Below are 17,156 nucleotides of genomic sequence, written 5' to 3'. Positions count from 1 at the left end.
GCTTCAGAGGAGAACATCAGTCCCAACAGATAATCACTGTGGGGTCCAATGCTGAGAGTGCCAGAGAGCCGAAGGGGGCTAGGAAACTGATTTTTTAAATATCTAATACATTTCCATGCCACCACATTTCAAGTTTCCCTTTTAGTTAGAAAACCCACCCACTTTTTGCATTTTCAGTATTTTTTCTTAGACAAGGACCTAGGAGAAGGTGATATGTGTGTATTTTATTATAGAACTAGTTGTGGGGCATTTGCAACTCTGTTGATGTTTAGAAGAACTTTGGTGGTTGAGGGTTGGGGTTTTTTTAATTTTATTTTTATTTCCCTACCCCTGGTTCAAATTTAAGCACCAACCTATCTCAGCTTCATCAATGTATTTATTTGTATTTTTTCCATCATCATAATAGGCCAGATTATGATTTTCTGATTCACACTGGGGAGCAGATACGCTCTCCCCCTAGCCCCTCCCCCGTAATCCCATTGGTTTCATACAAGTAACTGCTCATCATTGTGAATGAGGGTTTACTACACACCCAAAGTTATTTTAATAGTGATTTTACAGTGTAGCATAATCTTCTTTAACTCTCATCTTTCAACTGGAGAGAGCATGTCTCTCAATGTGTCCTGAAATCTAGGCCATTCTTTTGTGACAGATATTGGCAGTGCCGTTTCTGCAGTGTATTTACTGAAGTTCTCATGTGCTGAAGTGTTTTTTTATATTCTCTTCTTTTTTGTTTTTTGTCAGCAGCTACTTCTTTGATTCCAGCAAATTTTCTTGTCCCTTCAGCTCTGCAGGGAGCTCCGACTCACTCTGCAATTCAAATTAATTGGCTCCAAGTTTAAAAGATTCCTGTGGTTTAACACAGAAAGCGTGTAATGGGTGTTTGGAAACTGAAAGACAACGTGGAATCATTTTTCTGAACTAAAGTCTGATTCTTTTTTCCTTTTTGTCAATTTGTAGGTCTCGCATGACTTTGCAATCAACTTTAATGAAGACAACCCAGAATGTGCAGGTAACACTCGCATTAAGGAAAGCAGATTGTTGTACTTCCGCCATATGCAAAGTGGTGAGTGATTTTAGGAGCTTCAACTTGTAGTGTCCAACATGAGATGCCTGATTTTTAAAAAGTGCTTAGCCTCTACACTCTGAAAATCAGATTGTTTTTAAAGTATGTCAAGTTGGACACCCAGTAACTGAGGCTCCCAAAATCACTCAACACTTTTGAAAACTGAGTTTCCAGTGTTTCCTTATTTTTGCCCAGATACTCAGCTCTGGTTAAGGGAAACACCGCACAGCTCAGGATGATGGGAGATGCAAAGGCAGTCTTTGCACTCCCTGGATCCAGGGCCATCTGTGTGCACGGCCAGTCCCCTGACATAATTTGACTGCTGTAAATCACACCAACTGCATGTGGTGTCAAGGGCTCTGAACAGCAGCTGTGGATCACTGTGGCATAAGACACTCCTGATCATATCCCCTTTCTCTTAGTTACTCCAGCGATGCAGCACAACTTAGTCCCAACACAATGCGGAATCTGGGCCTTTGATTTCTAGCTAACAGCTGAAATTTAAAAATAGCACTTATTGCTAATCATCAATAGTTAAAGGATAAAATTGTTGATTAGATTTTGATAAATGTAGTTATAAGTGATGGGCAGTAATGATTGATGCTTTTACACTAATACATAGTGACGTAATTCATTGCTTACTTTGTACAAAGTATTAGAGAGAGAGAGAGCACACTAGAGATTTAGAATATTCTCTTTTTATCAGCAGAGGAGGGAGTATTGAGGGATCCCATGAGAACACATAAGAACATAAGAATGGCCATTCTGGGTCACACCAATGGTCCATCTAGCTCAGTATCCTGGCCAGTGAAAAGCAAAGGGACAGGAGAGACATTCTATAGTTGTGGTTTGAACTTACCATTGGCTTGTTTATTTTGTTAGTTTTTTTGTTATTTATTTTAATTTATCATGTTCTGTATTTAGGACTCTGTCATCTAATCAATATTTAGAATGCAGGGATATTTAAGACTGAGAGGTATAGGAAGACATGGTGCAGTGTGGAAATGTCTGAGAGAGACTTTTAAAACCGCACTCAAAAAAAACCTCCAAAAAAATATCTCAGAAGGGCTTATCAAGTATAGCATAGTGGCTTACACTCTGATTTGAGATTCAGAACATGTGAGTTCTAGTCTATCTTAGCCAACAGCCTGGTGGGTGACCTTGGGCAAGCCCCTTCACTTCTCTTTATCCCATTTTCCCCATCTATAATACAAAGATGCTTATCTCCTTTGTAAAGCACATTGAGATTTACTAATGGCAATTGCTATATGAGAGCTAGGTATTATTATTATTCAGTTCTCCTTGGTACCATTAAAAATAATTCCAGTTGGATGAAAGTGAGAGAGAGACCACAAAGCATCCAGTTTAATCATTTGTTGCAACTCCTCATTGCCTGCCACTGACTCTTCATTAATTCCTGAACCAATTATTCTGTGATCTCTCGTTCAGCTTCCTTAAATACTCTATATTTTAATTGTCAGAACCCCAATATATTCTGTAACGAGATGGTGCTCCTGGAAAAAAAAGGTGAAATAAAGAATGGAAGGGCCCCATTTTTTCTCATATAATTTATTTTATACTTACAAAAATCACAGAAAACACAGCTAGTGTGATAACAAGTTCTTGCCTAACACTTTTGGTGCAGACCAATAAATTGATGACTCCTGTAGTGAAAAAGCATTCTTTTGATTCACTTAGAAGTAAAAAAGGAAATCCCATTTTGTATGTGAATAGCAAACTATCACTGGCCACTAGGGTACACTGACATCAGGATAAAAGTTAAAGAGTCATTCTATTCTGAATAGTGACTGGGTAAAGATTGCATCTCCTTACTCAGAAAATCAGCAGCTAAAATAATGTTTATTGGTTTTTATTCCTATTGGCACCTTAAGCTAACACAGCTAAGGAAGTAGGAACTGGATTATTTTCTTAGTTGCACATGAGCAGAACTCCTTCTAAGTTCCAATCAGTTACACCTCTGCAAACCCATTAAAACCACTGAAAACTCTTAAGTATGCACAGCTGTAACAGAGAGCCCCATTTGGCCTGCAGAACCTTTATTATTGGTGGTCATGCATGAGATGGAAGGAAACCCAGCTTGCTTCTCTAAGTGCACAGTAGGTTTGCAGGCTAGCATTTAAAAAAAACTTTATTTGTAAACTGAGCACATTTAATATGGAAATCATTGGGGCAAACAATAAATATTGAATCCCATGATGCCATTTTGTATGGAGTCACTTTTTAGAGGAGAAGCAAGCTTTGAATGCTCTAAGTATCTAAATTCAATTGTTTTTGTGCATGCACACACACTATTTATTGTTTGAGAAAGAAAGGTAACTGAGAGATTGTAGAGCCTGCAATCCGAGCAATTATCTTTGCTTTCCTTTTGTATAGCTCCACACACACTCTCTTTGTATTTAAATAGCAAACTTTATCCAAGGAACTCGAAGTGTATTACAAACCTTTATGAATTACACTGTGAAGTAAGTTGTATGTACGTTAATAGGGCAATCTGAAAAACAAAGGGATGTCCAAGGATGACAAACAATCTGAGAGGTAATAAACTTTAGACTAAAATGGGCATATTATTATAATATGACAAGAGAGTAAATATTTTCTGATGGGTATTGCTTGAGAATATATGCAAAAAAAGGTATTGTTGGTATACCTTCCCCTTTCCTGGTTCAGAGAAACCCTTTGAAATATACCAGACTACGTCGGATAGGATTTATTTTTGTGTATTTTAATATCTTTTTATTAATAAATATAATATATGCACAAACTTTATGTTTTGTGTTTTTATCTTAATAAAGTTTGCAGGCCTTAGTGAAAGAGACAATATGTGTATCTGGATCAGATCCTCATTGGGTTTAAAACTGGATGTTAAGCAAAGGGACCACCAAGACAAAGGACTTCTGCCCTGCTATGTGTTGTCCTATCTAATTTAACCTCTCTGGAGTCACTGGTGAAAAGTTTGTAACATATAGTAGTAGGCTTACAGTCTAACCAGTAATCACAGCCAGAATTAAAAATCATTCTTTTAACTTGTAGTGCTGTAAGTGGCAGGGAAAATAAGCTCAGTAGGTACATAATTGTCAAAAAATCAAGAAGTTCTATTCTCCATAGTATTTGTTTAATGTAATTACAGCCTCCTTTGATTGGTTATGGTTCTTTATTGGATCACTTTCCACAAGTTCCATTGAGAGTTCCTCTTAGGATCAAGATCAGTTTAGGATCTTAGTGAAATAACATCACTGTTCAGCCTCCTTCTTCAAAGTTCTTTGGTCCTTTACTTTCTTACTAACCCTCTAGCCTTGTGCTTTGGGAGTTCTAAATTTTGAAACTACTGCACTTTGCATTAACACACCAGGAAATTCCTATTCTCAAGGGCAAGGAGCTGAAAATATCAATACTTGAGCTCCAATCTTTACACGGTGTCTGCAAATATAATTTACCTTGATCTGCCTAAATTCCCACTTCCCAGGGATGAAAAAAGGGTGACACCATGTCCAAAAATGGCTCCTCCTTCACCAAGACCTGGTGACTGAAGTACATTTTGCAATAGACAGCAAAGTGCCTTTCTGTTTCCTTTTAGCTTATACACTTTCTGCTCAGATTGAGATTTAACTTGTGAGAACCATTATTCAAATTAACCCTGAAAAAATATTTTCCATAGCACCAGGGAAAAGTATTAACAAAGAGGGAGCCTGCTGATCGCTGCTTTGATGAAGCAGAAGTAAATCTTTCTCTAAAAAGAGAGAGAACTGTCAAAGGGGTGTCATCTTTTCATCACTAAAGTCTATATTCCTTGAGTATACACATTCCTGGTGCCCAAGTGATCACTTAGCGTCTATACTGAAGATGATGAGTCTAATGCATTTGCGAATTGTGCATGTTAACTCCAACACAGTACAGCTAATCCCTGCAAAATGTATACTAAGTGCTGTTAGTAAGAAGAGCAGGGTAATGAATTGTACATTACAGAACGGCTACAGCAGGTCAGGACACAGCTTCTTTGAAACCATCTTGCAAATTCACAACTGTACAGAATAAATTGACTGAGGCAGTTTATTCCTCATGTGTTAGAATTGCACCAACTCATTTAAAAATTGATCAAGAGTCTTTAATTTGCAACTTAAACATGGTACCAGATATGTGCTCCTTGTTACTTTCCTCCTTAACTTTCTCTGCTTGCTCATTTTTATCTAAGGGATACAAGGAGTCGTTGAAGCGTATCAGAGCTGCCTTCCTAAGCTACAGCTTTATGGGCCGACAAACATTGCTCCCATCATCCAGAAGGTGGCTCAATCAGCCTCGGAGGAGACTAACACCAAAGAGGCATCGGTAAGAATAGCAGCAAACTGCAAGCTATGCTAGGACCTCTTTGTCTTGCTATATATTGGATCTTTGCTTGGCAGTCATGATCTGGGTCATTTTAATATACCGAGATATGAATAATTTCTCAATGCTGCTATATCTTAGCAGCCTCCATAAATGTCTTCACGTAAGACAAATAGAATCAGGGTCACATAGGGCCCTGTACTTGACATTTTCTCTGATAAATATTCCCAAGCTCAGTTCTAAAACCTGCTTTTTTCTCAATCCAATATAATATCAATTGTGGCATGATGTCATATGAGGAAAGACTGGACCTGATCCTCAGCAGGGATAAGCTGGTTTAGTTCCCTGGAGGTCAAATGGCTACCCTTGAAGCCAATAGAACTATGTCCATTTACATCAGCATGGGATCCGACTCAGGAGTCTAAAAACTTTCTGTGACTAGCTCACATAACTGTGTGAGATGCTTGGATGGGAGGTGCTATAGACGTGCACAGTGTTGTTGTAATTGTTTTATACAATGAGAGGCCAAATGATATGCTCAAGGCCCACAGCGAGTTGGTCGTGGCAACTGTGCCAGACCCTGACACAATGATCCTTGTGAGCTTACTCCAGAATTTTATGACAAACATCCACAGAAAAGACACAGAGCTCCATTCATTGACCAAGCACTCAAAGGTAAACCCTGCTTGCCCACCATTCCTACTAATCGTTTGTCATTTTTATACAGTGTGGGCATTTTCTTATATTGCCTGCCATTTTTTTCTGTTTTCACATTCTGTCTTCACCATGTTACAGCGCGATTTCTGCCAAACCACTTGATAGCCAGTAGATCATTGATGCGATTGCACTAGATGCTTAGATACTAGAGTGATGGGCGCTACAAATGATTAGGAGGCACAGCTTTTATTTAGAACTTACTGATCTGTAAGAACAAAAGAGCCATTTTGGAAATGAAGTGGCCTGATTCTCCACTGCCTTTCACCTCATGCAGCCATTTGTATCTGTGCAAAAGCAGTGCAAAATGCTACCAGATCAGGATGGCAGCATTTTGTGTTCACTTTGCACAGATGTAAATGACAGCATAAAGTGCAAAGAAATTGGGGTAGGCCCTAAATATGTTTGATCTTAGGAGGCAAAGGGTTAAAAAAGATGGCCACGTCACAGAGCCCATGCTGGAAGCTCCTTTGTTTCCCTGAGATCATATTCAACTATGGCTGTAGAACTTTGTTTGCTTTTCCCATCATGAAGTGTTCCGTTGCTTTTAACAATAGTAAGAAAAGTCTGCACCTCTCCATTTGTGATAAGACCCATGACAGTTTCTTTCAGCTGAAAGGCCTAAGTACAGAATTTATTTTAAATGTGATTGAAATGCGCTGTACTTATTCTCCCTCTGCCCAGCAGGACTCAAAATGAGGGAGGGAAAATGTGTTAGTGCTGTGAAGCATCATCTACAATTGGATCTGAAAAATGTGCCGGAATAGCATTGATGTTGGAGTCAGAGATGAAAGAAATCCTTGCATACCTCTGAGGGGAAGAGGACTGCACTATATATCATACCAGAACAGATCTGTACAACGGCACCATTGTCATCACCACAGCTAGGGCTTTCCCAGAGTTTTCTTCTTTTGTCTGGTATATGGCTGCAGTGGTGTTCTCCACGCAACAGTTTTAAATAGAATTGTTTAATGCAGAAGAAGATGAATGAATTACAGCATAGTATAGTCCTTAGGGGCTAGACTTCTTAAAATAATCCACTTAGGGTGACCAGATAGCACGTGTGAAAAATTGGGACACTTCTTTTTTCGAAGAGGAAGGGGTGGTATAGTTGCATACATAAGACACAGCCTGTAATATCAGGACAATCTCGATATTATTGGGACATCTGGTCACTCTAAATCCACCAGAGTCCATCTAGTCCCAGGACATTCCGCTGAGAGTCTGAAGACTGGGCTCTCTTCTCAATTGTCTCACTGAATTAGAGTATGACATTAAGCAAGTTTCTTCACACTCTCTGTACTTCAATTTCCTCGTCTATAAAATGAGGATATTAACGCTTAACACCTTTGTTAAGGGGCTCTGGATGAAAAGTAATGCATGTGTAATAAATAGTATTATTATATGGTATTCAATTTTCATTTAAAATGTAACTATAATCACTGCTCCATAGTTGAGCTGTCCAGGTTGAGAGGATGGCTGCTGACCAAAATATAGAACACTATGGGCTGTATTTCACACATTGGGGTCCAAGGATCTATTATATCCGTGTTTAGATAGAAAAGAAAAAAAAACACATTTATTTTACTTTGCAGCATGACTCTTCAGGAATTTTTTTTTTGTGTATTTTGGTTTTCACACACAAGAGGCAATGAATGTGTGTGTGTGTGCTCATTTTATATATGGATAATATTACAGCTCAACTTTAACTGTATGGAGTTTCTCTGCTTTGTTCCCACGCGCACCGTGACTCAGTTCTACTACTTCCTATGCAGGAATCAGTTTCCTTGTAAAGTAGTCAGCCTTGTAAAGAATCAGTTTCCTTCATAAAGTGCATCCCGGCTGCCTCGCTGTCCAGAAAGGCCCAAGTGAGAGTCATTCTTCCTCACTTATCAAATGAATCCCATTGCATCTAGTTCAGTGTAACTCAGGGTAGGGAAAGGAACTGACAAATGCACTAAAATGCTTAATCTCTTTTAGAAACCTGAGAATGACTTAACCTCTCCTCAGGGTTTGACAGTAGATTTGAAAAAGTTTCTCATTCTCTCTCCACGCCCAAGTCCTGGAGGAGCCCCTGTCACACTTCTGGACAAACTAGGAACCTTCTCCATGCATTAGTCCTCCCCTGAGTGCCAAGCCTCCATTGGGCAGAAAACTGCACTCACCTTACCTACCTGACAGCAATGTTGGCTCCGTAATCAGAGCTGTTGTGATCTCCATAACAGTTCTTCCCCAGCTTCAGATACTGGAATGCAGCATCTATCTCTGCCTCTTTTCTCCTTCCATTGGTCCTCAGCAAAAGAGTGTGGTCAGAAACCATCAGCAGAGGAAAGTGAGTCATGTAGGGATCACAAGTTAAGGGGGAGCGAGACCAGTCAAGCCTCCAAGCAAAAGTCCTGACAACTGCCATGTTCCTAGAATCCAGGAATCCACCATTCTCCTCAACATAATATTCCTCTTGGCTTCCCCTACCTCCTGGAAATTAGCGAAACCCCAGGTAAAAAACACCTGAAGATAATCTAGGGGTCACCCCAATGGAGGTTGATTCCTGTGGGATGCAGTCCACCTCTGAGAACATTTCTTTTTTAAAAACAGATTTTGTCCAAAGCCATCATTTATGATTGCCATAAACGTGCATTAGAAAAATGGAGGAAGCTTAAGATAAAGGTTTATATAACCAATGACATTTTCCCCTGCTCTTCTCTCCTTTCCCAACCTGCAGCAATATTTCATCTTGCTGATTCTGACAGACGGCGTGATCACAGACATGGCTGACACCCGGGAGGCCATCGTTCATGCCTCCTATCTGCCTATGTCAGTCATCATCGTTGGGATTGGAAACGCCGATTTCAGTGATATGCAGATGCTAGATGGCGACGACGGGATTTTGAGGTCCCCCAAGGGCGAGCCTGTTCTTCGAGACATCGTCCAATTTGTGCCATTTAGGAACTTCAAACATGTAAGACGGATTTTCAGTCTGTTCAGTCTAGAGGCTGCATTTCAGAGTGTGCTCTTAGCTTAGACTGAAACAAGAACTCAGCAAAATGGCAGCATTTTATTTTGAAAATGAAATGGAATAAAGCTAAGATGCATGAGAGAGAAGGAAAAAAGAGAGGGGAGAATAACTATATTTCAGTGGGACATTGAGGTGTCTCTTTTTTGGTTACAATATGAGCCCTCAGTTCTGTATTTCTCAATTTTTCTCCTCTCATTTGTATTTGTCCTGATGTATTTTAAACCTCTGTTTTTCTTCCTTCTCTGTTTGGCTCTCATCCCTGAGGTCTATAGTATACCCCAGACTGGTCGTTTCCACATAGAGACTGGAATCACTGTGAATTTGATCTCACACAGTTTATGCCAGATTTGTTTCCTTGTCAGAATTCAGCCCCCTAAACCAGCAGAGGCAGGACCATCCATGGAGAGGGCCAGTGATTCCTTGTTGCCTCCTCGCACCCCTGCTCTGTCTCCCCAAACTCTGTGTAAGCATGGCACCTTGAATCCACTGCCAGCCACTATTCCCCAGAATGCACCCTTAGGGGATGTGAGGTGGGGGTGAGTGGGAGATACATTATGAAAAGGGTAAAGTGGTCCAGCTTTAACTTACCTGTTAAAACTGATGGGGGAACATGGAAATGGAGTGCAGCCATGTCCTGGCGCTGCACACTTCCATCCCCAGTCACCACTTCCTACGTGGTAGCACCTGAAACTCTCGGCATCAGCCCTGACTTTCTTCAGGGTCAGGGAAACTCAGGCACCATGTCACAGAAGCAACTCTTCCACATACAATGATGCTTCGCAGGATCCCATTTTCTTCCTTGTCAAAGTGGAGGGGATTTTGTGTGTGTGTGTGTGTGCGCGTGCGCGCGTGCACCAACTATCTCTTATCTGTCTTCAACTCTCTCTCCTCTTTACCTCTTCTGTTCTTTCTCCGGCCTCTTTTCTTTCCCTTTCCCTCTTCTTTGTCTGTCTCTCCTCTTTTTCCTTCCTACCTTAGTAAATCTGCTTCCTGTCTTTTAGCAGCAAGGAGCCTTGGAACTATGTTTTCACTATTTAATTCTGATTAGTTCTTTCCACTGTACTGTATCCTATTAACTGAATTTCTTATTTTTTGTGGACTAGGCCTTTCCATGCAGATCCTATGTACTAGTGAACCACAGTTCTGGATTTATCTACACCAAAGGTTATGTTGATTTTAGGATTGTTGAGAGCCTATTACATCTATGGGTTGTTCTGTGTCTTGAAATACGTGCCTTTTGCTTACATTTTGTTGCCCTCTGCTTTTTTATTACCAGAAGGAGATTCTCAGTTCATCTTCTCCTCTTCCAAATCTCATTTTGCCACATTTTAATGAGAAACACACATCCCTCCTACACTCACAAGGTCCCATTGTGACAACGGCTCCAATCTCACAAAATAACCTGGTTTCTCTCTTCTCTCCAGCTTTAGTTTGGGGTAAACTAAGATTCCTGGGGGCAGATCCTCAGCCAGTCTAAAACTGTCATACTTCCACTGAAGTCGTCAGCTGATGATCTTCCCCTGAAGGTGTAGTTGTATCCATTACTTGTCAGCTATTACTTGTCAGCGCTACTAAGCCTGCTATTAAATAGAAGCTTTAATAAGGTGTGATCATGACCTGCTCATAATTCAAAATTCTCCTGTACAGTGTGCAGCTTTTCACTCTAGATGCAGTGTATTGTGAAAGCATTGAAAGGTAAGTTATTTGAGTTGGTACTAGCCCTCCTTTTAGTTAGTTGAAAATATGTTTCCATGAGGAACTGGCAAAGCCAGCTTCTTTTTCTGTTTTTAATGCCATATTGTGACTTTAGGGCAAAGCTGAAATCATCCTTGATTGATCCTGACCATTGCAATTCTTTCTGAACGCTGAATACATTGTGCTGCTGCTAACTTGTGAGAGAACCTCTGATCTTCATTGCCAGTTGTGGGTAAACTACAAGTATCTGTTGTCTTTAGTACTTTTAGGTTAAGTTTCAGAAATTTGAAAGGGTAGCAATCTTGGAAAGTTATTTTGCTCATTAAAAGAAGAGAAACTTGGTCTCTCTTTCTATAGATATACACAATATTCTCTCCATCTCAGAAGAACCCACGTAACTTATAAAGCATGGTATTCAGTCTCTTTATTGAGATCTTGAGTGTCTCAGCTTAACACTTCAAGTGCACAGATACCAGTGTAATAGGTGCAAAATAAATGCTTGAGATGATAACCACCTCTTGATGAATCTCTTTATTACAGGAAGTACCCAAGGTAATGTTTCTATTAGCAAGGTGCTTACATTTGGACAATACTAGCCTAACTGAAAATCTACCTCATGGGTCTAACATTAGAATAACTTGTTGGATCACTATAATTACAGGAGAAAGAGGTGAAGTCTGGAAAGGAGAGTCAGTAAAAATGAGCATATAAAATCCATCCCTTGGGGCAGGTCTTGTTCCAGAAACGCACTTAAGCATATTCATAACTTTCAACACATAAGTAGTCTCATTTAAGTGATTGAGATTACTCACAGGCTTAAAGTTAAGTATGTGCTTAAGTGATTTGTTGGATCAGGACTTCTATAGGAAGTGAGTATTGTCCTTTGGTAGTGTTCATAGTCATTTTAATACCAACTGTATAATTTCATTATGAAGGCCTAGTGCTACGAGTTGCTACGTTCTTCCTGCATGTTGTCACTTAGCACCTTGGAGGATAAGATTTTTATATATGTACGTTCTTCAGCGCAGGGACCTTGACTTTTAGACCAGTCTCTCCAGGGTAATGCACATCTTTGATGCTGTAGAAAGAATTATAATAGTGGTGGTTCTTAGCAAATCCTAGAATCATGGGGCTTTGATAACAACCCAGGTAGTCACTACAGTTAAAAACAATTGTCCACAAGTATTGTGCATCTTGACTAGATTCCACATTTAGCCTGACTGCTATGGGGTAACATGAAAATAAAAAGAGAAAATGTTTTCTCTGGACCGAACTGAATTTCTGTCCTCCAGAATTATCATCATCCAAACATTTGTGTGTCATTCTCTAATAAAAGCAGAATAGTGATGCCCATGAACAATTGCCAAAATGTATAAGAGTATGAAAATCGTGTGTAACTGATGGCATTCTGCGATGGAGATTTTAAGCACTGAATTTTTCAGCCTTATGGACTCACGATAGATGTACCATGCACAAATTTGATGCAGCCTGTGGATCGTTTTTCATTTTCCATTGTGTTTAATCATAAAGCCTAACAACTGTGACTTAATAACACACATCATGGAAGAGTGTGGAAAGCCAAGCTCCTGCTTCTGCAAGGAGCAATGTTTTGTAGTATGCTTTGTAATTAAAGATTAAGCATGGTGAGCCTCTAGAACTGAATCAAAGCCATTTGTAATATATACCAATTATCATCAGAGGAAAGTATTTTCCCACTGCTGGCTGAGTTGATTGTTGTGTATTAACCATCCATTGAGAAGTATTCATCTTGAGTTGTTTGTTGCTACAGTGCTGTTCAAGCATATCATTAAATGCCAGAAAAATGTTATAGTGAAAATTAATTTATCATCTGTGTTAAATTCCTATGAAGAATAACTCTTTATTTTTTATCATTGATGAAGTGCCATTGCAGCGCATGTGATTTACCGACCAAAGACATAAATAAGGTGTTATTCTCATTTACACAAAGGCCCCTTTACACCACTTTGGCCTTAAAGTGGGTGCACATTGCCAGAGCAAGGAGAATCAGGCCCATGATCCATACACTGACAAACTTACCAGCTAGGGCCCCAGTTCTGGAATGAGATCCACTAGAATGGACTCCTGTGTCCAGGCTTGCCCCACTGAAGTGAATGGGGCTCTGTAATGTGAACCCACAATAAAGGGTCCATTTATAGAGTTGATGCTTTCATTAAATAAAACTGACACTAACAGAGAGAAGAGGTGATGATGTGGTGGGGCCAGGAGTATTGGTATTGAACTGATTTTCAGAAGTATTGAATGCCCCCCCACTCCACATTGAAGTCAGTAGGAGCTGCTTTGAAAACTGAGCCATGTAAAGCCCTGTAGATTCTTGGTTTTGCATTGCACATGTTGTGTTAGTTCTTTTGCCTTTCTGTTCTTTATATGAGTCTATTTGTGTTAATTTAGCCTGGAGGTGGCGGTCAGTGTAGTAACAGCTCTTGTGTATTTGGGGTGAATTTTCCAAAATTCTCAGCCCTGGCCTAAATTTACTGCTTTTCCACTAAAGTCAGTAGGTGTTTTCTATTGATTTCAGTGGAGCAGAGTTAGGCCATTGCTGAACACTTGTAAAAATGCCACATTTGTCCTTTGAAAGGGTTAATACTTAAGGGCTTTGTGACTTCTTATACCTGGAAAAAATATATGTACATGTGCTGTCCCCAGAAGGGTTTGTTTTGCCTTGTCTGTTTGTTTATGCAGAAGAGTCTCGTGCAGATTTCAATTCAAATGTCATAATGTGAAGCTATTTTCCTTTAATTTTTTTTACTGTTTTAATTTTTTTTTACATTATCAGTAAAGTACAAGAACTCAAAATGCAGATATTAGTTTTGCTTCCTCTAATTTATGCCAGGATTTCCTCATTATTTATATACTTTGTTACTATTAAATTCATCTAAATTAACTGCATTTTTTCTGTACCTTTGGATTGACATGTTTATATGTATAAGTAAATGCACAGTATGCTTCCTGTATGAATGAAATTCTAAATATGCGGTGGGATAAGCATCTGAACCAATGACAGAGAGGAGGAGAATAAATCGGGTAATTTGTTCATTTCCATGCAGCTTATATCGTGAACCTAAAATATTATCTAGAAAGAGTGATGAGGGGAGAATCTATTAGCCAAAGAAAAGAAGTTAAATATCCAAGGGCAACAGCCCTTGAATACTCCTTTGCAAGAGTTGCCTTGCTTAAGAAGAGGGAATCAGACACCTGTGCTTTACTATTACTGTTGCTGTCAGTTCAGTAATGTTTGTACCTGATTTACAGCCCACTCCAGTTCCACTGAAGTCTGTGGGAGCCTTTATGATGACATTAATGGGAGTTGGATCAGGCCCCTTAATTAGCATTCCTTATCAAAACTAGAGGAGTACTGGAAATAGGAATATTGAAAAGAAGGGCAGGGTTGGCCCCTTAATGCATGAGTAGTGGGACTCTGTTTGGGCACAAGGGTCTGTCCTCTGGTTCTAATTGCAGGATCGGGGCCTTGGTTTGTCAACTTAATAACAACCCCACAATAGGCATGGATATTTCCTCTCTCAGCCATGATGTTTTAAGCTGTCCTTGGCAAAATCCTACTGTATTTACAATAAGGAATTGCGATCATGTATGCCAGTCTTTTCTCAATCTCTAATGACAGCGTGTGGCCTGTGCACATGCAGACGGTCACGGCTATGGAATCTCTCTGCATTTAAGGGTCTTTGAATGAAAATATGTAGCATGTGCAGAGACACTACCACTAGGTTAGACCCAGTGATGAGCTGCCAAAATCTTAACCACTGGTTCCCTAAAAAAAGTTCTGATTTAAAGGGATGTTCATCCACAGTATGTATTTTTGTACCTTTCTCCATAAGAAATGGCAATGCATTGAATCATTGGGAGTCATACGTAACAATAAAAAGACATGTTTACATGTTTATTACAATAAACAAAGTATTGCTTTATTACACGAATTTAAAATACATTTGAAAAGAGGAAAATATAGGAGATGTTAGAGCAAGCAAACAATAATAAAGAATGAAATGCCTTTTCTTGTATTTTAAAATGTTACATGTGAACTACTTATTAAAAAAGTAATATATTCATATTGAAGTATACAATGCAAGAACAAACAACATTTTAAAGAATATTTAAGTACATTTATTACTAATTAGGTAGTAATTTCCAAATGGCTTCCCAGCTGCCGGCAGCTGGCCACTGTGGCTCTGCGGGGGAAGAGGGGGGGCATCCTCATGTGGCAGGGGGCCCCTGCAGGGCCCGGGGCAAATTGCCCCACTTGCCCCCCGGGCGGCCCTGAAGCTCCCAGTCCCCCCTTACCTTGGCAGCCGCTAAAAGCAGCAGGAGGAAGCTGCAGCAGGCCACGCTGCGGGTCTGCGGGGGGGGGGGGGGAGCAGGGAATCCTGGGAGCTCAGGTAGGGGACAGGGCAGCCCCGCGGACCAGACTTGTTCTCCTACCTGCCTGGCTCTTTAACATCTGGTTCTCTACCGGAGTCTAATTTTAGCAACCAGTTCTAGCGAACCGGTGTGAACCATCTGCAGCTGACCACTGGTTAGACCCGTAATTTACATTTGGGTTGTTTTAAGGCTTCATGAAGCCTTTCAGTGAAATGTTTTTCACATTTGTTTTAATTTCAATAAAAACATTTTAATCTGAATTTAAAACTTCCCCCAGAACTTAAACAAAGGCTTCCCTTTTACATGGTTGACTTTGAACGCAGTGGAGTCGCTCACATGCTTAACATTAAGCTTGCACATAAGTCTTTGCACTCTGGAGCCTGAAAACTAAAGTGAACCTAACTCCTTGAGTTTTATTGTCTAGACTGTTTAGGAGCAAAGGATAAACAAACGTCAGGGATGGTGAAAAGTAAAGTACATGTCTGTCTCATCTTACGCTGGGGTTACATTCCGCAGTCAGCACCTAAAGCGAAAATCGCGGATACTCAAAATTACATAGAGTGTAATGGCGGTCGGAATCGCCCGCACTACAGAAACAGTATTTAAATGGTTATTTTTCTCTCTTTTTTTTCCTTGTTTTTGCCAACCGCGTAAAGCTGAAATCGCACATGTTAAATGCACCTAAGATGCGACAGACCTGTAGTCTTTTCACATTCTTTTAAATCCTCTTCAATTTGACAGTGTTATAGTTAGCACAGACAAGAGAGTTTTGACCAGGCAATCCCTTTAGTTCTGACTTGGCACTCTCATGAACAGCAGTCAAGCAAATACATGCAGTGGTACAGCAGCTGCAGGGTAACGTCTTCATCCCACACTCAGAACTGAGCAGGTGGCAGGCTGGGCAAAGCCTTGATGACTTTAGTGAGGCTTTGTGCAGGTGCAGGAGTCTGCCGACACAGAATCACTTGCAGTATTAGGCCCTGAAATAGTGTCATGTACTTTGATAGCTATCGGTCTGCTTTTATTCCATGCTTATGACCATGAACTCCCAGCGCCTCTGGTTATGAGAACAGTCGGCACCTTTTGCATAGCGACAGGTTAACACTGTGTTTTCTACCATTTCCTGCAGGCATCCCCAGCTGCACTAGCAAAAAGCGTTTTGGCTGAAGTTCCAAATCAAGTGGTGGACTATTACAATGGCAAAGGGATTAAACCAAAATGTATGTCAGAATACGAGTCTTCCAGGACACTAGCGCCATGAACTTCCCCGCACACTTTTACAGAGCTCAAAACTGCTACTACTACAACTACTGTACTTTAAAACAAACAACAAAATAGCACGTTTTGGTGATTTTTAACTAAAATAATTTTTTTTGCATGTGTAGCCTAAAGGCTTAAATCTGTTAAGCAGTTGTTATTGTTGAAAACTTTTTATGAGAAGAAGGAAACTAACTCTTTACAGCATGTCGCCTTGAAATAAAAAGTTATCTGTATCTGGTTTTTATACAGGTTTGTTGAAATTTTGCTAAATTTCTTATTATCTTTCCACTGTAAAGCATTTTGAAACATTTGAGAGCGGATAGCCAAAATATCTTTGGTTTTATCTGCTGCGAAATGAAAGATTTTTCAAAATGGCAGATGCATGAACTGTATTTTGCATGTTTAAAATAAAAACAACACAGTTTTGCAGTTGTTGTCTTTATTTCTCTCATGCCACAAAGTTGCCTGCTCTAAACCCTGTACTCAGCACACTGTTCTTCAAGGAAAGAATGACCAAAGCATTCTAAGACACTTCTGAAAGAGTACGCCCCAAAGCACGGACAGTTCTAATGACAGCATCTTATAACGGGGGTGCCCAAAGAAGCCCAGCCAGCCTACGGCTTCATTGGCAACTTGTCAAGAGCCCAA

At 40.0% G+C, this 17,156-nt stretch overlaps 1 protein-coding gene across 4 annotated transcripts in view; it reads left to right on the top strand.

Annotated features, from left to right (window-relative positions):
- CPNE4 (copine 4) overlaps positions 1 to 16,937 on the top strand; it is a 429,510-nt gene extending 412,573 nt beyond the window's left edge. For all 4 annotated transcript variants that reach the window (XM_030551103.1, XM_030551101.1, XM_030551100.1 and 1 more), the window contains 4 exons: positions 961 to 1,012; positions 5,277 to 5,410; positions 8,844 to 9,080; positions 16,378 to 16,937. In XM_030551103.1, coding sequence (XP_030406963.1) covers positions 961 to 1,012; positions 5,277 to 5,410; positions 8,844 to 9,080; positions 16,378 to 16,509 — 555 coding nt within the window. In that variant the 3' untranslated portion in view covers positions 16,510 to 16,937. The remainder of the gene's footprint in view (positions 1 to 960; positions 1,013 to 5,276; positions 5,411 to 8,843; positions 9,081 to 16,377) is intronic.
- The last annotated feature ends 219 nt before the right edge of the window (positions 16,938 to 17,156 follow it).

This window comes from Gopherus evgoodei, chromosome 2, assembly GCF_007399415.2.
Source record: "Gopherus evgoodei ecotype Sinaloan lineage chromosome 2, rGopEvg1_v1.p, whole genome shotgun sequence".
Classification (NCBI taxonomy): Eukaryota; Metazoa; Chordata; order Testudines; family Testudinidae; genus Gopherus; species Gopherus evgoodei.
The sequence above is the reverse complement of the archived record's forward strand: the minus strand, read 5'-3'. Positions and strand labels throughout refer to the sequence as shown.